This window comes from Elgaria multicarinata, chromosome 10, assembly GCF_023053635.1.
Source record: "Elgaria multicarinata webbii isolate HBS135686 ecotype San Diego chromosome 10, rElgMul1.1.pri, whole genome shotgun sequence".
NCBI lineage: Eukaryota > Metazoa > Chordata > Lepidosauria > Squamata > Anguidae > Elgaria > Elgaria multicarinata.
Window position 1 is genome coordinate 25664212 of NC_086180.1, and position 21659 is coordinate 25685870.

Below are 21659 nucleotides of genomic sequence, written 5' to 3' on the forward strand. Positions count from 1 at the left end.
TTGGTAGCAGGAGGGAGGGGGCTCTCAGCTGGAGCTGGACCCAGGCACGGTGGAGAGGTGCCTGGCTGCTGCTTCCTCCCCCACTGGTGGCCTCTGCAGAGACAGTTGGTAGCAGGAGGGAGGGGGCTCTCAGCTGGAGCTGGACCCAGGCACGGTGGAGAGGTGCCTGGCTGCTGCTTCCTCCCCCACTGGTGGCCTCTGCAGAGACAGTTGGTAGCAGGAGGGAGGGGGCTCTCAGCTGGAGCTGGACCCAGGCACGGTGGAGAGGTGCCTGGCTGCTGCTTCCTCCCTCACTGGTGGCCTCTCCATTTACTCTAAAGTAAATGCAGGGGCCCTAATCCAGATTGGGACTCTTGTGTGGAGGGGGGGCTTTAGCCCTTTGCCCCCCCCCACCTGCTGTGGTCCTGATTCAGATCAGTGGGCCTCTTTCTATAACTGTCATTGCCAAAGAGTGATCCAAGCAAACAAATAGGTCACTTTCTGGCAATGAAAATTACGGTCGTTTCCCCCCCCCCCATTTTGGACCACAACGGGGGGAAAGGGTTAAAGCTACCCTGAAAACACCCCCCATCCCCATACTAGGGCCCTGGTTAGGGTGACCATATGAAAAGGAGGACAGGGCTCCTGTATCTTTAACAGTTGCATAGAAAAGGGAATTTGAGCAGGTGTTATTTGTATATATAGAGAACCTGGTGAAATTCCCTCTTCATCACAACAGTTAAAGTGCGGGAGCTATACTAGAGTGACCAGATTTAAAAGAGGGCAGGGCACCTGCAGCTTTAACTGTTGTGATGAAGAGGGAATTTCACCAGGTTCTCCATATACTGTATATAAATGACACCTGCTGAAATCTCCTTTTCAATACAACTGTTAAAGATACAGGAGCCCTGTCCTCCTTTTCATATGGCCACCCTAGCCCTGGTCCATATCTGTCTTTCTGTACTTACTTTATTTAGAGTAAGTAAGAAAGGAAGTAACATGTAGCTTGGCCCTAGATTACATAAACTAAGCAGAAATAGAAATTATATAAATCTCTTAGAATATTCCTGTTCAGAAAACTCTAGAAGTCCAAGGTGGAATGGGCTTGTCTTGAGAAGCTAGCTATTTGTTACTGGGGATAGGAAGTCTTGCTAATCTCACGTATTGATGTTGTCATTATATGGTTTTGTTACTAGACAAAACTAAGTCACTGAACTGAGTTGTATCTGGATGGACTCCTGTTCTATTCTTGTTTAAGAGAGACAATACAATTCATGGCTACCTTCCTGACCCAGTCTTGGATCCCCAGATATTGGCTGGGGATGATGGGAGTTGTAGGCCAACCACATCTGGAGATGCAAGATTGGGAAACGTTGCAGGACACATCATTACCTTTTAATAGAAACCATTGCAAAACAGAAAATACATGCAAGTGGTAGAGCACATCATTTGCATACAGAAGGTGCCAGGTTCAATCCCCAGCATCTTGAGGTATGGCTAGGAAAAAATCCTTGAGAGCTGCAAAAAGTCATTGTCGACAATACTGGACTAGATAGTCCAATAGTCTGACTCAGTCAATTAAGCCATCATATGGAGAACATGCCAGTTTTGGATGACATGACAACCCACTATGGCTAGCTGTCTGTGTGAACCTGACAAGGCAGCTTCCTATGGCCATGTCTACACCAGCCCTATATCCTGGGGTAGTCCCTGGATCATCCCTGTGCATCCAAATAACAAAAAGGGGATCCCAGGGCAACCTAGGATGATCAGAGACTTTCTCTGGGATATAGGGAACTGTGGAAAACCTGACTTTTCCTTGGTCCCTGGACCATACCGCAGAGCGCAGGCCATGTGGCCACTACTCCCGGGTCCTCCCGTCCTCCCCACAAGTAGTGGGGTGCTTAAAATGGGCATGGAGCTGCGCGGGGGCAGTCCGTGCTCATGGGGGGTTGGCAGCGGGTTCAGTGTTTTTTTTAAAAAAACCTTTCTTTTGCAGAGGAGTTCAGTTGTGCTCTTTTCTGTTGTTGCTGTTTTAAAAATGGCGGCTGCGACGTCCTTCTGGGATGTTGCATGGCCATCAAGATGCTGGGGGAAGATCGCAGAAGCCAGTAAATCTGCGATCCTCCCCCCTCCCTCTACACCCTATGGTGTAGACATGCCCTATGTCTTTAAGTTCCTTTCCACTGTATCTTCAGTTAAAGAATGTCTCTGGTAGCAGGACCGGGAAGGACCTCTGCCCGGGTTCTTTGCAGAAAATTCTGGGCTTGGTTTGACTCGATGTATCATACAACAATTTTGTTGTGTTTGTGTTGATTGTAGTAAGAGGAATGGGCCCCCGCTGGTGAGTCAAAGCTCCTAGAGAGAAAATCAGAAGTGAGACAGAGCGACTGAAGGATAAAAGTTGAGCTCAAAGAGTCAGAGTGTACTCATATAACACTGTTGCATTGAGTGGTTTAGACAGTGCCAAGCCAGGGCAGCCTCTCTAATAGGAAGCAGTATGCTAATGAGAACTCTGTTCACAGAAAGAAGCCTTGCGGCATGTTCCCCATTTCCTTTGATGAGAACTAAAGTGCTTAGCTGGAAGTGGAGCAGGAGGGACAATAAGATCAGCCAGAGTGGGAGGTTTGGTGCCACTTTAGTTTGGTAGACTCGTTCTTCTTTTCTATTGTGCCTCTTTAGTTTGCTGCTTGGATTGACAGGGCACAGCACAATGGCTGATGTGACATGCAGGTGCCAGCCGTGCTGAGTCAGTGTGTCTCAGACACCCAAAAATGTTTCGGTGCTGAAGTAGGCATACTGGTTATTTTGGTCTCTCAGGACAAACAAAACAAAACAGAGCCTCACAAAACAATGACTTTGTATGATTTAATATATTTGCATCCCACTTTTTGTTTCCCCGTGGTTTTCAAGGTAGGATATATGGGGTTTCTTTTTGTCCTCACAACAACCTTGCAAGGTTGATTAGGCAGGGAGACTGCAACTTACCAAAGACTTCTCAGTGAGTTTCATGGCTATGCAGGGATTGAAACTTTGGTTTCCCCACATAATATTGTACTACTTTCCCTAACCTGCTACACTACAGATGTGTTGAACTACAACCCCCATCTTCTCCCAAAGGGCATGCTGGCCGGGAATAATGGAAGACAGCAAGTTGAGAAGGCTGGCCGCTTCCTCACAATAGCTCTAAACTTAGAAACCCTTAAGAATCCTTTCAGGTGCTTCAACTCTCATCCCCAGACTGAAGTCTAGTTCAACCCTAGAAACAGGTTGAAATATGCACTGAGAGAACATGGAATGAGGGTGTTACTTCAATCATGCAGTGACTTCACTGGGTGCCCATATATATATATATATATATATATATATATATATATATATATATTAAAAGACAACTCCAGATGGACATTTTGCCCACCAAGAATGTTCAGTAGTTTTCTCTGTGGCAGAATCATAACTGTAAGGAAGCACACCTAATGTGTCTCCTCAAGGAGGCATGCAAAGACGTTGACACTTTTTCCCACGCGTGTGCACACATGGATAGATAAACACTTGCTCAGGCGGCTTGCTTGACAGCAGGAGAGGAGGAACAGCCCCGGCTGCATTCTCCAGCTGGCCTTCTCTCTGCCTCAACCGGAGAGGCAAGGGAGGGTACTTTTTGGTGCAGGGAGGGAGGGACTGTTTCACTTCCTCATTCACCCTGTAGAGCAGCAGAAGCTACAGCTACTTACTTGTGTCTGGAGTTCCCTTGCCGTTCAGAGAGGAGAGGCAGAAGCCGTAACAAAAGGATGCCAGCTAGTTTCCCATCTCCCATTTCTTTCTTCCTGTGGTACCCTGAAGAGGAGCAGTAGCAGCAGCAGCAGGTGTTGCGGATGGGCATAGCTGCGATGGAAGAACGAGGGAGGATGAGCTTCCGACAGCAGAATCAGGACCGCCACTTGGAGTATGGTGACGTTGAAGAGGAACTTCAGAGCCTAGCGTAAGAACAGTGGCTAACTTTGGGATAATAACTGAGGAGCCTTCCATTCCAAGGAAAGCTCTGAGTGGCTTATGGAAGCTGAAGTTAGCTTGATCCTAGAATGGCTCTTCCTGATGAGTCTTCCTGTATTTTATTTCTTTAGTGCTAGCTCAGATCCAGCACCAGATAATATCATGCAATAGAAGGGGGATCTTTCATGAAATGGCAAGGGATTGCTGCAGTTGAGGGCAACAATCTTTGCTGATGTTCAGTTGGAATATATATAGATATATATATCAGCTGAAAAGCCTTCAAGAAGTCTCTCTTGCTGGACTGGTACAAGGTACAGTGCTCAGCTTCTAAAGGAAACCCATTGTTTTTCTTTTAAAATAAAATAGTTAAAGAAAGCTTTTGCAGGACAGAGCTGATACAGAGATTGGAAGTGTGCCTGTTATCACCAGTGATGTCATAATATTACCCAATAGGTCGCCAAGTTGCTCATGTTACCATTGAACTCAGAGCACCCCAAAGTGATTTTTCCCCCAGTGCTAAAATATTTAAATTTAGTACTAGAAGAATGGGTTCTGTTAGCTGCAGAGGGGGGAAACATAGTCAGCTGGAATATCAGCATGGTCTATGGACAGCTGACACATTACATTTTTAATGTGCTTTTTATACTGTATTTTGTATTTGTGTTGTTCTTCATGGTTTTAATTTTTGTGAACCGTCCACAGAGCTTTGGCTATTGGGTGGTATAAAAATGTAATAATTAATTGATTAATTAAAACAAAGTAAGATGTTAGCCCATAAGAAAAATTCCAGAGTCTATGGTGAGGTAATACCTTTTTTTGCAGGAATGCAGAACTTCTTACCGCCGAGATCTGGATTCTCTTTTGGAACAGCTTTTTGGGGGGTTCATTCCAGTGGTGGTCAGGGCCGAAGGCAAAAGGGGATGGGACCCCAAATACTAGCATATTTTAGCCTAAAGCTCTTTCCCCCAGTAAATGAGATTTAGGGGAGGCATTTCAACTTCATAGAATGGGGCAATTTTTTTTATAAAAGCCGGGAAACCATGCATTGATGGTTGATTGGGGGGAAGGGGATGGGTCCAGGGGAAGAAGACCCCAAAAGATCCACATTTGTCCTCCAGGCCTGATGTTCATCACCTGTGCTTCATTAAGACCAACCAAATATGCACAAAATTCTGGGCAATTTACATCTTGTTAGACTGAGACCTCGTTTTTCCTGAGGTTTTAAATCTGTCTCTGGGCTGTAGAACTTCAGACTGCAGATGGGGTCTCTCATGATCAATTGTTCCTGCATACAAGAAAATTCCCTAGTATAGGCAACCAGCATGTGACTTCTTGTGAAAAGGCCAAAACAAAGGGAATAGAAGTCTGTGATTCAGAGAGTCCTAAAGTTCAGTGGTTTTCCACAACATGCTTGGGTCTTCTTTTAGCAGAAAATGTTTCTAAGGGAAATAGTTTGAAATGTTGGCTTTCTATATAGAAACGCCCCCATCATATTTAATCTTCCTGAGGGACTTCTTCAACTAGTGGCACGTTGATTTTATTATACAATGAGCAGAAATTACTCTCCACATGTAGATCGTGTTTATTTTCATAAGGAACAAAATTAATGAGGAGATACATTTGTATTCCATCCTTCTTTGAAGTTGCTCAGGCTCCTTCCTCATATTACCTTCACAACAACCTGGTGAGGTAGGCCACTGGCCCCAGGGAGCTTCAAAGTTGAGGACAGATCTGAATCTGAGACTCCTTGTCCTAGTTCAATACTCTAATGCTACATCACACTGGCTTGCTTACTAAAACAATTGAGCATGCATGTGTGTGGAAAATTGAAGCAGATGGAGTTTTAGCTTTTAAGGGGATGACATGTCATATACACGAGTAAATGATGGAAATGTAATTGAACAGCACTGATGTTTGTTGTGAAAACACTCTGGTCACAGTTATCATGGCACACCAGAAAACACTCACAAGTAGCTTTGGAGAAGCATTTAAAAAAAAAACAAAAAAAAAACCCTCCCAACCTCTTCTCAGGCAACTTAAAGGAAATTTAATAGCTGCTTCCTGAGTGTGTAGAAACTTCTTTTGATACAAAAGTCTTGGGATGCCTTAAAATCTAAACTGATTTTATGTGGCATGTACTTTTGTGGGCTACGGAGACAGAGGACTCCTAGTGCTAATAATCAAAGTACATTGTACATCTATTTTGTCTTTACTTCCTTTATGGGTTTTTTTTCCTGGTTAAAAAAAAAGGTGGAAGAAGCAGTGGAAAAACAGGGAAGATAATGTAATTTGGAGCTCACTACCACAAGATGTAGTGATGGCCACCAATTTGGATGTCTTTAAAAGGGGGTTGGATAAATTCCTGGAGGCAAAGGCTATCAATGGCTACTAGCCCTGATGGTTGTGTGCTATCTCCAGTATTTGAGGCAATAAACCTGTGTGCACCAGTTGCTGGGGAACATGGGCGGGAGGGTGCTGTTGCACCATGTCCTGCTTGTTCATCCCTGGCCGATGGCTGGTTGGCCACTGTGTGAACAGAGCGCTGGACTAGATGGACCCTTGGTCTGATCCAGCATGGCTCTTCTTATGGTTTTATGTCCTTAAACATCCCACCCCCATAAAACTCCATGAATGAAGCAGTGCGATTGCACAATAAAAACCTTGTTTGGAAACACTCTAGAGCAAGGATGGGTAGAAGGTTGATCTGGAGCTAATGGTAGATCTCTGGGTGAATTGCAGTAGATTGGCGGGGATATTTGACTCCCAGTTACTAAAAATAGTAGTAACAAAATGCCCCGCCCCACAAATATCTACTCCTTAGCTTGGGGTAACCATGGATGAATGTTTGTGTGCAAGGGCTGTGAGCTTAGTTCAGTTCTGGTACTCGGAACAAATTCCTGGGTTTAGAATTCTGTAATTCTAATTGTATGTCTTTTGCGTCTGGTTTTGGCTGGTGGATCTCTGGGTCCTAATGAAAGAAAAGAAAGTAAGAAAAGATGGATTCCACAAGAATGAAATCTGCCCACCTGTGGACTAGAGCCTATTTAATCAGATGTGCTCACAAAAGGTTATGCCACAATTTGTCTTCAAAATTGCCATAGAAGAGTATTTTGTGTTTGTTTGCTGTAACAGACTATTACGGTTATCCCTGTGGAATTTGTCTCCTTTGGTATGTTTACTCTTATGTATCAACCTAATGGCTCAACAGAAACAAAGTCACTATATTTGAATAGTAGGCTCTAATCAGAAGATTTTTGAGGTTTTTGTGCTTTAGTTATGAGGAAACTTGAGATAAAGATTAGGGCTCAATCAAGACCAGGATTTTCTCTCCCAACACAAGTGTTAATTTAGCATGGAAAGGCTAGGAGAGTGGTGTTATTGCCAATTTTTGCTTTTGTCAATAGTCACCGTGTTTATCTTGTGTACCTTTGAGCTTTGCATAGAAATGTCAGTCTGTACCTTTTGCATTTCATTGACTTTTGTCCGTACTGTTTAGAAACATGTGCATAGAACAAGTGTTTTGGAAAATTGTGTGTGTGTGTGCGTGTGTGTGTGTACAAACTTTGTTTTATTTGCAGAAAATATAACTAAAAACACATTTGTACTATCAGAAAGTTAGAGGGGGGGAAAGGAACCATTATCCAATGTAGAACCAAATACAAAAAAGCGAGCAAAAGAATTTTATAACCTAATTGAATTATAACAAGGAAAACCCCATGTGTCTGTTAATGTTCATGAAGTCAGTAAACGGGCACCAGATATTAGAAAAATAGGCGGACTGCCATCTCTTAAATGGACTCTGTTAACTCTTCTCTACAACTCTGAAAACTTTACACAACCATTCTTTCACAGCAGGGAGAACATTATTACTTCAATTTCTGGCAAGCAATATCCTAGCAATGATCAGTAGAGTCCAAACCATTTCTTTTTGTATAGAATATAGCTGCTCTTCTGCATTGCCTGGCAGAACTGTCATGGGGGGGGCACACAATACAGACACAGATGTAGATACTGATATTGCACATGTAACTGTATACCAAAAAGAATTAATTAAGGAACATTAAATGGTCTTTACTGCTTCCGCATTGTCAATGGCTATCTTCATAGTTCCCATATGTGACTTAGTTAGATTAGGTATCAGAAAGCATTTTAGATATAGTATTTTAGAGTGGTTGTCTTTCACATTAATGCAGGGTGAACATGGTGGGCCTTGTGAGAATAGATTCTTCCACACTTTACCAACCTGCCTGAACACTGACGGCATGGACCTGTGGCCCAATTGGAATCCACCAGGAGAAGAGTCTTGAGTGTAGTGGCCCCTTATCTGTGGAACTCCCTGCCCCTGGAGTTCAGGCAGGCACAAACATTAGGCTGCTTCCAGGGCCTTTTGAAAACAACTATATTTTGAGAAGCCTTCCCCAACTGATTGGCCACTTTTTTCTGGTCCTTTATTTAAAACTGAACAATTTTAATTTGCTTTTAAAATCTTTTTACTGTTTATACCTATGTTCACTGCTCTGGAATCTTTTTTAGACATTGAGTGGTGTAGAAATATTGTCAATCAATCAAACAAACTTCATTTCCCATCTGTTGTGATTGGTGGGGGTGAACTGAGTTGAAAGTGACCATTTGGCCATTTCTAAATGAGGAAACCATTTACAGTCCTCTTAGAAATGTCAATGACTTCAACTTCCTGGCCTCAATGACTCCCCTATAGAGCAGGAAGTATTTCCCAAAGATGGCATGACTGAAGGCTAATGTCCCAACTGCTTTTGGACTTGTCAATCTATGATTATTGCTATTTATAAATAATTAAGATTGCAGTTTCCATCACAAAATATGCACAAAGCAATGACCACATATGCAAAACATAATTCCAAAGAACTAAAAACAGGTGGAAGAAAATCAGCATAGCTCAAACCACAAACAAAACCAGCAAATACAATGTGCCCATTTAAGCTTGGGTGATGAATAGAAATGTTTCAACAGTGGTCTAAAGCTCTATAGAATCATCTCATCCTACATCCCCCTGAGGATAGGGCTCCAAAGGTGTGGGAGGCATCTTTATGTAAAAGCCCCTCACAGTCCAAAATTCTGCCTCACAAAAAGATAGTATAGGATGAAGGCATCATCTGCCAAACTTAATGAGCAAGGACACACATACTGTAGAAGGATCTTTTAGTGTAAGGATCTTTTATTGAGCGCCATCACATGGGGTGAAATTGCGTTTCCTTACCGTCGCTTCTCTGCCCCCACATTTGTCCCTCATTCCTCTTCTGCCCGGAGGGGAAAGAGAAAGTAAACAAAGACCATGTGACCTATTCAGGGTCCGTTTTAATTGCGCTGCTTTTCCTGCACACAGCAGGAGACCATGGCACATTCCATTTTTTAAAAAAGTCAGATTAAAAGGGGTCTATTTTGTGACGAAAAAATGAGCGGAAGGTGGACGTCATCTGAAGGACACACATCCATAAGTGGGCAGTAGCTAGCATGCAATAAAACACTCATCTGATGGACCTCATTGTTTCAATCAAGGGTGACATAGTTCATGCTGAGCAAGAGCAGTCCTCTTATTCCACTGTTTTCTTTAAAAAAAATTGTGACATAGTTCATGCTGAGCAAGAGCAGTCCTCTTATTCCACTGTTTTCTTAATTTTTTTTTTTTTAAAAAAAACAGTATGTGAAAGTAGAGATTTAAGATTTCAATAAGAAATCAGTAACTGGGCAGGAATGTATAAAACCCCAGCCTAATCTCAAGTTCTTGAAAAGTGAAACTACAAGCAATTACTGAATTTTTAAGAGATTTTCTGTAACCATAACAATAATAGCAACATTTAGAAAGCTATCCTATGGCTCCCCAGACAGGGTCTGGAAAGCTATAGGATGGGGCAGATTTCCTCCACAGCTGTATACAGAGCTACAACCGCCAAAGACAAGATCTGACTGTGGCTCTCTCCTCTCCCAGTCCCTGCTTAAAGCTTCTTTTATGAGGAGTTGGAGAAGGAGAAAAGGGGGCAGGATGGTCAGTGGGGAGGGGAGGGAGGAGGTGGAGAGGCTGGATCTGGTCAGTCAAAGAGCTTCTCCATCACAGTCCCGGGTGGACCAAGTTAGATGGGCTGAGAAGCCCGTCGACCTGAAAATATTTTAAGGAGAATAGAGAGGACGTAGTAAAAGCATCCATATTCCTCCCACCTTGCCTGGGTCTTGCCAGACAAGATTTGGATAGATGAGAGCCCTCTGCTTAGGGTGGCCACTTCTGAATTACTAAAAAAGAGGAAATGTGTCACCAAAAAGGGGACAAAAGAGGATGGTATTTTGAATAAAATATGCATATGCTAATTTGTATGTATAGATACAAATTTAGAAACAATTATAATAATTTAAATCGAAATACAGTACATTTCACCACTATGTGGAAGACTGTGACCAGGTGTCTTGTGTGCTTGTCTGTTCAGTATGTTGTTCAGGTGATGGGCAACAGTTCTTACAGTTCTTATCTTTAAACTGGAATTAGACAGGACAGCACATCAAATAGAGCACACCTCCAAATTAAGAAAGGTCTGCCCTTCACTAGAGGACTGCTCTCTTTAAGAGAGGACACATAGCCACCTTATCTCTGACTATTGAGTGCCAGTCCCCATTATCTTCTTCTTCTTCTTCTTCTTCTTCTTCTTCTTCTTCTTCTTCTTCTTCTTCTTCTTCTTCTTCTTCTTCTCCTCCTCCCTCCCTCCCTCCCTTCTTTCCTTCCTAATAGTAAAGGCTCTCTGGTCTATTGAGTGGTATAAAATCCTCTCTTTAATTGTGCTCTTAATCTTTTTTGAAAAGCAAGAGGATTTGTGCTTTAGATACACAGCTCTAATACGGTGGTATATTTAATTGTTTATCACAATTCACTCATTTGTACATAATGTTATGTTAACCACGATTTGATGCTTTAGCCATGAATTATCTTCTAGGTGAGCAAACAAACTGCAGCTTATTTGCCCTATTTGAATTTTGTTTCAATCCTGTCTATTTTGCTAACCTTCAGAGTGGTTTCATTTTCAGGCTGTTCTTGGTGGGCACTTCAGTTTCAGAGGAGATAGCAGCCCGAACAAGCCAGGGATAAACCACAGTTCTGGGTTCAGACATAACAACAAGCCATAGTTTAAACAAGCCAGATTTCATATGCCAGCAGCAAATACTAGATTCTGTTTGCCGTTTGTAGCCAGTTAACATACTATAATTTGTTTGTGGGGATTTCAGTTCCGACAACAAGTCAGATTTCAATAGACCTCATTATGGCTTAGCGTTATGTGCAGACTAGCATACAGAAAGTTACTACTGTAGTCTAAAGCGTGGGTATGGAGTAGATGCACACAATTAACCCTATCTCCCTTAATGGTGCCCCCGTTTGAAGCATGTGTTTCCCCCATCTCCAGCACTGAAGTGCATGAAGGAATTTAACTTAAAACAACTAACTTACTGGATGAAATCAAAGCTCATCTTGACAAGTCAAGATGGGACCCTTCCAATTCTACTATTCTATGATTCTAAGTGACTTTGAGTACTTACAAGGAGATTTGGGCTGAGTTCCCACAACATGACAAGCCAGAATATGGGTTGAGTGTTGGTTATTGTTGAATTATGGGTTGTTGTGTTGTTTGAACCAAGCCTCACTAACAAACCATGGTTTGTTAACCAAGAACAACCCACAAAGAGAAGCCATGGTTTCTTGTTGGGTTGTTCATGGTTAACAAAGATTTGTTTGTGTGGCTGGGTTCACACAACACAACAAACCATGATTCAACAACAAACCATGATCCAAATTACAACCCATACTTAACCTCTACTCTGGTTTGTTGTGTTGAGTAAAGCATGTGATGGAGCTGATCACCTTCACCTCTTATTTGCCCCCAGCAAATGGTATTCATATGTACATGGAGATTCCATGTTGCTCTCATGACTAATAACAACAGGTCCCTTGATTTATTAAATAAATCAACTAATAATTCCCTGGCAGCAAGGCTATCTTCCCAAATCAAGGCCACAATTCCATTCATTATTTGTACATATTGTGCTGTATCTTGCACAGTATAAGAGTAGCCATCAGGGGCTAAAACAGTCAGCAGCACAGTTTTACTGATTATGTGGTTATGCCTATAGATGGTTGCCTGGAAAGGCCATGAGTAAAAAAGGCCTGCAAAATACAGAACTCTGGCTTTGGAAGACTGCTTACTGTTGCAATAGTGGGATTTCCGGACCACAAGATGCACATAGACTTGCTTTGAAATGGAGGTATAACCAAGGAATGAACAGAAGATTCAACTGACTTGGCTCAATGCAAAGTCCATGTCATCACATCCTTCGTGAGATCTTAGGGTGCAGGGGCAGGAAGATGTTGACCAGCGTGAGGAGGTAACTCACGCAATACAAATGCATTAGGGAACAACCACAAACACACATTTCACAAGTCAATTTCAACAGCACATGTAAAGAAAGTCAACACAAAGAATGATTCATAGATGATCTTACTCATGTTCAAAGACAACGATAATTAAAACTGTGCAATATAATTAGTGATACTACTGCTTTCCCTTTCGTGGGAGAGATTATAAGTATATGCCAGCTGTAGTATATGTGTTTTTACTCACTGACACTCTCTTTCATATACCTTCTATATAAGGGATGAGGAACGTCTTTCATCTTGGGGGCCAAATTGGTTCTGAGCAAGCATGCCAGAGGCCATATGCCAGCAGTAGGCAGGGCTGCCCCACTGCTGGCATGCAACCCCAATATGGCTGCCAAGACCCCATTCACTTACACTCATATCTATCCATAGCTATCGATATCTATATTTTTATCACACACACATACAAACTCACTCACACATCACTTCTCCCACACTGCAATTATGCTTTCAAAAAGAGTCTATTATTATTATTTATATACTTCCCCATAGCCGAAGCTCATAGCTGCCCCATTAGCAGTGGAAGAGGGTGGGTTTTTTGGGGGGGGGGGTCTGGATTGGGAAGGGGAGAGTTAAGTCCTGCAGTGTAATTAGGCTTTTTTAAATCCTCACTTGCTGCATGATAAGGAAATCTCTTATTTTCCATCTGATAGGAGATAAGGGCAGGGGAGGAAGAAACCTCCTACAATCCAAATGTTCCCCATCCCTGTTTTGTGTATTGAGCTCACTAGTGGTCCAGCCCATGGCAGCTCATTAAGATACATACCAGCCTCAGCCAGGTTTAAGCTCTGGAGTCCCTGACTCAGGGGGGGCTGACTTCATGGCGCTGCACTGGCGCCACTCCGCTGACAAACTTTGCGCTATCTCTGGTGTGCGGTGGTGGCAAGTTGTTTTAACAAGGCGAGGCAGCATGGGCTTTCCAGCAGTCATTAGGGTCGCCAGGCCCATCCCCTCTCCCTCCTGCAGCTTCCGGCGACCAAGAGGAGGCTGCCTTCTGTCCAGGAATGCTCCTGGAGTAGCTCTGAGTGAGTACGGGGGGAGGGGAAGAGTCAGGCTGACCTTGCTCTGGCTAGAAAAGTTGGGGCAAGTCCTTGACTTTTCAGCTGTGCATCTTTGCCTCTTTGCCCTGGAGTGGCTTCGAATCTGCGACTGCATCATCTAAACGATACAGCACGAATTTGGAGCCACCCCTGGGGCAAAAACAATGTCAAGACAGCCCCAGGAATTCCAAGATTCTCCCCATCCATCCACTTGTCCAACTCAAACATGATCACCCAACTTGCGCAATGCTTTAAGTACAGAATATCCCTTGTTTAACTGGCATTTCCAGTTTAAAGGATCAGGTAGTAGTTGATGGCGGGGGGTAGGGGTGGGGGTGGGATCTGCCTGAGGCTCCGGAAAGCCACTTCCAGTCAGAAAAGAAAATTCTGGACTAGATAGAAAAATAGCGTGACCTGGTTTACGGCAACTGCTTATGTTAGTTGGTATCGTAAAACAATTCTCTTGACATATGATTTCTGTGATGACTCTCCTCCAAGGGGGCTTACTTCTAAAAATGCAGTTTAGCAAGGCTATCACAAACTATAGTGGTTTTCAATATTTGGTGCGTTTTGGAGGGAAAACCAGCAGGATTGGACTGGGAGGACAGCAAACCCTTGGAGACGATCGCCCACAAGGTCATTACACTAGGGACATATACTGGGTACATTTTCACAAGGAAGGCTAAGACGGTACTTTAATTGGTTGCATGAAAGGCTTATATTATTCAGAACCTAACTCGCTTTCAATATGAATTTCTTCTTCCACATATAGTTTTTCAGTAATAACGTTCAAAAGTGACAATATAGAGATTAAAAAGCTTGCATTCTTAGTGTGAATTGTGAAAAATGCCACATGAAATCTATCAGTTCAAGAAGAATCCCCCTTGGTGATGGATAATAATCACATCAGTAGTCATTTTCTAATAAAGCAGTCAACCGTGGGAGACAGAGAAAAGGGGTAGTAGCTGCAACTGTTTACAGCAAACAGAAGGTGCCAGCCATTGCAAATATGGAAGTGTAAGCTCCACTTTCCATGCTCAGAAAAAGCAGTCCTTGAGGACCTGTTGTAACAGGGCTTTCCAACCTTTGGGGGCTGGTGGGCACATTTTGAATGTTAAGGACATGTTGTAGACACCATAGCAAAATGGCTGCCATGGAAGTGTGCCTGTTCAGAAAACATGTACAGACAATAGCCATCCAGCCACCCCACACAGTAAACACATACATACTCACACATACACACACAATTCCTAGCACCCACCCCAAAATGTCCTACCAGAGAAGGGCATATGACATGATGTGGGTCTTTCTGTGACAGATGTGGACTCCCATGAGATAAACCACAGCATTTGGAAAAGCCAACTTTCAACAAAAGCTGAACAATGTTTGTATATTTTACCTGTTGTCTGAGAAAGAAACTGGCTAACGCTGATTCTTTCTGTTGCTTGGAGCAGTGACTTCTGAGATTATATTTTTGTAGCTTGTGTGCTCTTTTCTTAGGAAATCATGACAGTGTTGGTCTTGATGATGTTATCTAAAGAAATTGCACAATATGATGAGATAAAAAATGTTTTATGATTGAAAGTACAGTATGCACCTGTGAGTTAAGAATTAATATCCAGCAGCAACATCTATTACTACTATTACTACCGCTACTACTATATCTTTTAAGATTCCCCCACTCCTTTGATTGGGCACAGTCTTACTTGTGTGGCAGCAATAACATAGCTGGCTTCAGGATGCCAAGTGTAATTTCACACTATATTGTTGAATACATTTTGTGGCTGATTTATACTGGGAAGAATGCTGACCTTTGGTCAGCAAGGGATATTCTGTACTTAAAGCATTGCGCAAGTTGGGTGATCATGTTTGAGTTGGACAAGTGGATGGATGGGGAGAATCTTGGAATTCCTGGGCTGTCTTGACATTGTTTTTGCCCCAGGGGTGGCTCCAAATTTGTGCTGTGTCGTTTAGATGATGCAGTCGCAGATTCGAAGCCACTCCAGGGCAAAGAGGCAAAGATGCACAGCTGAAAAGTCAAGGTCTAACTCTAATGAAGGTCTAACTCTAATGGGCTTAAGCTATAGGATGGTAGATTTCAATTGAACTTTAGGAGAAACTTCTTGATGGTAAGAGCAGTTTGACAATAGAACCAATTACCTAGAAGGATGGTGGTTTCTTATTTGGTGGACGTTTTCAAGCAGAGCTTGGATAGCCATCTGCTGGGGATACTCTACCTCTGGATTTCCTGCATAGAGCAGAGGGTTGTACTGTTGCATAAACTATGCCAAATCCAAGTGTGCCAAAGTCCAATTATCGAGACACTCATGAAAGATCACAGACAAGGCGATGGGCTCCAAATGTTTATTCTCGAGAATAAGGTGACCCTTCTCGCTCACGCTGCTAATTCAGAGTCACACCGCGCTGAGGCAGGACAACAGCTTATATACTTCCATGCAGTGGTCAGAAAGGGGAATTGCCGCTGAAATTGCCATGTGCTTTGTGCCTGTAGCCCCTCCCCTATTGGTGATGTGTCTAGGGGGGAGTCCTAAGGACTTGGCTGAGTTTAACTAGTCAGTGTCATTTTGAAACTTTCATTTTGTGGTGTTAAAGTGCACTTAAGCGATGTTTACTTGAAGTTAGGTGGCGCTGGAGCTGTGGGGACGATGACATCTGGCCGCCTCCATCAGTGTGAAATACCTGTTTCCAGATGTCCTTTGCCCTGCATACCTGCACTTAACCTTTCTCCTATATGGTGAGGTCAGGGCAGCCAGCCGGTGAGTGGACTTGATGGGATTAACTCAATTGGTGTCCTTTGGGGCTGACAAGGCTAGGGGGCTGGGAAAGTGTCTACGTGCCACTTGCACGGTGGTAAATGGAGTTCTTTACTGGGGGCATCTGGCTACTTCCCTCCCCTGCCTTGTTGTGCCCATTCGCCTATTCCAGGTGTCCCCAGGTGGGCTCCTGGTTGGGTGTCCTAGAGGGTGTGTGTGTGTGGGTGTGTGCTTGCGTATACATGTGTGCGGACACGTGTGTGTGAATGCATGTCTGGACATGTGTCTGCGTGTCAGGGGAAATGGACATTCTAGTTTTTACGTCAGTACTGGATGGCTTGCAAGACCCCTCCAACTCTATGGTTTTATGAAAAAATTATTACTGAGGTTGCAACTAGACACAATAGCATTAGACAATCTGGGTCCTGCTAATTCCGTATAGAACAGGGTGGGCAATTTTAAATGCGACACAGGCAGACATGAGTGGGGAGCTAGTGGATTTCATTCACGGAAACCAACACCCTGCGCTATTCTAATATTAATTAAAACCACTGAAAAATAATGTAGTTTTTGCCTGCTTTATAGGGACTTGGTAGCAGACCTGAATTATACTATACACAAGTCAGTTGCCATCACATTCTAGTTTGGCCCAGGTATATTAGATCTACACCAAGAAGGATAGAACACTTTTAAAATGGTTTGAAAGCTGTATATGGGGTGTATCATGGGCCCCAAAGTTGTCAAAACCGTTATAAACTATTTTAAAGCAGTAGTGTAGTTCCTGCCCTGGTAGTAAGAGCAAAGGGTTAAGGCCTAATATAATAATGGCAGAGCCTGGATATAAATGGGGTAGGGATATTTTGTTACCACAGATACAATTCACTGTGGTTTGAAGTAGTTCTTTTTTCCACAGTTCAGTTACACTGGTTCTCTCAAAGATCTCACAATAATTCCCTAGCTGGGTCATTTTGAAATCTATGAAATGTTAGCTGATACAGATGTCAACTTCATGCTGTGGGTTTTTTTGGGGGCATGTATTTATCTGAGGACATAAGGCATGCTCATTTGTCCAAAAGGGGAAGTGTGCCAATAAGAAAGCTTCCTGAAAAGAAGACTTCAGGAAGTGCAGATTTAGAAAGTCGCCAAGATGACGAAAATATCTTGTATAGTTGAAACCACTCACATACGCACGCCCACACACGTTAGGCCCTACCATTAGGAAGAGTGAGGCGGAGGCATCAGGCTGGTGATTTTGGGTGCTGAAAAAGGGCAGCAAATTGTTATTCCGTTTATTATCATTACATTTTTGTAGTTAGGGAGTGGGAGAGACTCTTGTGGGATTTTCTGCCTCAGGTATCAAGATATCTTGAGTGACCTTGTGTATTATGAACCTTAAGAGGAGGTTGGGTGGAGGTCGCCATTTGCCGCTCTTCCTCAGGCAGCAAAATATCTTGGCCTGGACCTGTGGCAGCTTGCACGGCCTTGTGAAAATTACCATGGGTTGAATTCAGTAGTGGTTTTCTGCCAGTGGAAGGGAGATGGCTGGGATAATAAATTTCCCCTCCTGCCTGTCCTCCTCCCATCTGTTTTGGAGATTGGGGGGAACCTCTGGAGCAGGAGGGGGGTGCAGGAGGAAAGAGAAGAAGGGGAAGTCCCATTGCTTAAGCAGATCTGTACGCCACCCTGAGATCGTAATGATATAGGGCGGGATACAAATGCAATAAATAAATAAATAAAATCTCTGTTTATCACACATTGGATCCATTCTTATATTTCAGCCTAATCTACCTAATAGTGTTCTCGGGATGGTAAATATAGAATTATAGATAACTTTAAAGCACACAAAGAAATAATAAAGAACATATAATAGTGGAAACAAGTACGGTCAGGTTTTTGTGTATATTACCTTAATAAAAAATGAAGTTCTGCCTTTAGGCATTCTGGTTATTTTAAAAAAGCTGAAATTGGAGACTATTATCCAAATTGAGCCAGTTTGAGTATTTTGTTTTATCTTGCATAATGTATGTTGCAGTTTATTTTGTTTTTATTAGGCATGGGGTGTGGGAGGCAAGGATGCAGAATCCCCATTGCCGACCACTCAAAATCTTAGTCAACCACCTCTCTGCCCTCTGGGATTTTAGTAGACATTACCCATACATTTTCAAAACTATCTTCACAACCGTAATAAAGGCTCGAAACTTCTTTTTTTTAAGCAGTAATTTCCGACAAGTTATAGTCTATACCAGAGGTGGGCAGAAGGTAGATTTCCATATATTTAGGACTTCTAACTCGCAGACGCCTCTGACAGCCTGGCCAATGGTCAGGAATGCTGAGAGTTGATGTCTAAAACTGACTTTCTGCACACCCTTGGTCCACACTACTACAGTCTTTGCTTTTCTGTGATTCAGTATAATTGCCAAGGCTTCCAAGACCAGGCCGTTTCTCCCCCCACAATTCCAGGTCCAGTTGTCATACTAAACAACCCCCGGGGTGGAGCATCCTTGGGTTGCTTAGCACAGCAGGAACAGGTGGGAACCAATGCGGTTTCTGGTTCTTGGACAACCCACAGCTTAACTGTAGGTCATTGTGCCATCTGAACAGGCCCAATTCTTGGGTATGAGAAATCTAAGTGAGGAATGCCTTCTGGGTCCCCGTCCATTTGTTCAATTTTTAAACAACCTTTTTTAAAAAATTGCATTTGTAGCCCAACTTTGATGCACAATTTGTAGGCATAGTTTATCTCACTCGTATACGATCATAAATTTACATGTATGGATCTGAACACAGTCACATCACTCACATGCACACTGTTTGATTAATAGACACTTAGGTTGTACATTTTCTCAATAACAACATAATTAAAAAAATTAATGTAATGCTGGCCATGCATGCAGGTTTTATCAGCTTTACAGGTGAGGATGAGGTATTTGTTTCAACTATGGAGTAAATAGTACTGGTACTCCACCAAGACTGGTACCCCAGGTGGTCACCTGGGTTGCATGCTCCTAAATGTGGCCCTAGATCTCACACAAATGGATGCTTGAAGATATGTTCCGGTGTCCTCTATTGCAATGTTGCTTGTTCTATGCTGATAAGATTTCCATAACTAAAAACCCATTTTTGCTCTGTAGCTTCCTATAACCAATATGGCACCTAATGGATCTGAAACTTTGATTTTTGTTAGATGGTACCATGACAGTCTTACTCGTCATGCAGCAGAGGCCCTTCTTCTTTCCAATGGCACTGATGGAAGCTACCTCCTAAGGAAGAGCAATGGCAAGGCAGCTCTTTTCTCTCTCTCAGTAAGGTACAGTACTATGAGTATCTTTTACTTTATCCCATATGAACCTGCCCTAAGTTTGAGATCAACATCTGCGGTCCTGCTGTCTGTCTCACTGTTATCACGTGTTCAGTGGCTGAATAAAAGAGACAGGGGCCTTTACTGTAATGCCACCCAGACTGTATGGGGTGCTTTCCCAAGGGAGACCAACCAGTCTTCCACCAAGCTCCACACCCAGGTTGATTTCAATGGTATTTTCTTCCAAGTATGTAGCTTAGAATAGCACCCCCAAAATGCAATCTGTCCATTTAAAGCAGGGGGTTCATATTATAACCATTTTGGCCCAAGGACTGTATCCAATATTGGCTGAGTTGCCAGGGGTCACACATGCATACACACGCTCACACACATTCTTCCTCCCCTCTCTGCATTCTGAGATCTAAGGATTGATGGTGCTGGCAGTGTAGGGGAAAGGCTCTCCTATCCCACGGCAACTGCCACGAACATTGGGGTTTGTTGTTTGTTTCTGCCGCTATTAGCGGAAGGAAAACAGCTGTCTCAAAGGACAGGGAACAACTGTCTTATCAAAAACATGGTTTAAATCTTTGGTGATCAAGCAAAGGAGTGTGGTGTGCAAGCAAATGAGAGAGGGCATGAGCATGCTTATTATATGTTTAAGAACTTATGGTTTGTTAAGCCGAGAGAGTTACATCTGAACTGGATCTATGTTTGTCTAACAAAAGGTTTCAAGGTATTACTTAAGGCTCATGTTTGACAGTCTCAAGGTATTGTAGAATAATGGTAATGTTTCCATCATCTAGAGTTTAGCATCAATTGTGATCTTGAAAATAATATGGAAATGTATGGGCCACTTGAGTGGCGAGATGTTCCAGCAGTGAAGAGCTTACCTGGGTTTGGCTTCTTTTAGAAGGAGATCACCTGAGACTTGCTGGTATTTTGTAATATTTGAGTTTATTTATAAATATACAGGTTGAATACAGATGGAAGCGCAGCTTAAACTCTCTAAAAGTTAAATCAGTGTCCTACATCAGATTTCTAGAGAGAAGAGGTCAGCACCCCATTATGCTGTTAGGTTACAGAGTCCCAAAACTCGACTCTCTCTCTCTGTCTCTCCATCTTTTAGTCTGTCCCATTTGAAAACTCCACTGACAGCTAGCGTGTCCCCTCCTCCGGGCTAGCGGGAGGGTAAGGTTGTGTTATCTTCTCCAAGCATCTCCTAGTTTTCTTGGGCCAGTTTACTTGTATCAAGAAGCAATAGTCTAACAATTAGTTCCCATGGAGATTCATCACCTGTAGCTTCCCTAACAAAAGTATACCACTAAGAGTCTCCAGAAGTACTTCTGGCACCATTAACCTTCTCCTATTTAAACTTCCAGTCTTACATCGATATATTTCTAGCGGGGTGGGGGTGGGTAGTGGTAAATTTTGAAGTACAGGAGCTCATCAGAAAAGTCTCTCTAGTCACGCTCCTGTAGGAGACTCCAAAAATACAGCCAGCTGCATTACCTATATCAGCAAACCAGTTTTAGCAGTTTCCATCTCCACCAGGAACAGGACTTTTGTAAAGCTAATTGGTCTTAATTGCCCATTCAAGATGAAGTTACCCCAGATACTTCACATTTCAACAGGTAATATATGATTGCAGGAAAAATAATCCCCACCTACCCACCCCAGCTACTTTGAAGTTTGCAGCTAAACTCAGAGGGAACAAGGAAGCCTTAAGGTGGGTTGGGGGTGGCAGATGACATCAGAGTCCCTGCTAATAAAATAATGCCATCACTTCATTCCTCTGACCCTGGCTCAACTACACCACTGTATATTTTGGATGTTGACCACAATGTAAACCAAGCTACCCACCTCCATTGCTCTATACTCTATGCAGTAGGAATAGAATGAACCAAGAAATATAAAATGAAATTGAGGAACAAAACTTATGGGCAAGTAACAAACTTTTGAGGTGAGTGTATGGCAGATGGAGAGAAGCCCATAAGATGCAGAACGTAAAGACCGTAAAGGAGCAAACTACTCATAAAGAAAACAGATTCACTTCTGATGATTCACCAAGCCCTCTTGATAAGTTCATAAAATGTAACTAAGATGAGGAAAAGATATAGATATGATCTTCT

At 42.9% G+C, this 21659-nt stretch overlaps 1 protein-coding gene across 1 annotated transcript in view; it reads left to right on the forward strand.

The window, feature by feature from the left end:
* Window positions 1-3690: 3690 nt before the first annotated feature.
* DAPP1 (dual adaptor of phosphotyrosine and 3-phosphoinositides 1) overlaps window positions 3691-21659 on the forward strand; it is a 37190-nt gene continuing 19221 nt past the window's right edge. Inside the window, exons 1-2 of the mRNA XM_063135691.1 lie at window positions 3691-3958; window positions 19417-19539. Coding sequence (XP_062991761.1) covers window positions 3852-3958; window positions 19417-19539 — 230 coding nt within the window. The 5' untranslated portion in view covers window positions 3691-3851. The remainder of the gene's footprint in view (window positions 3959-19416; window positions 19540-21659) is intronic.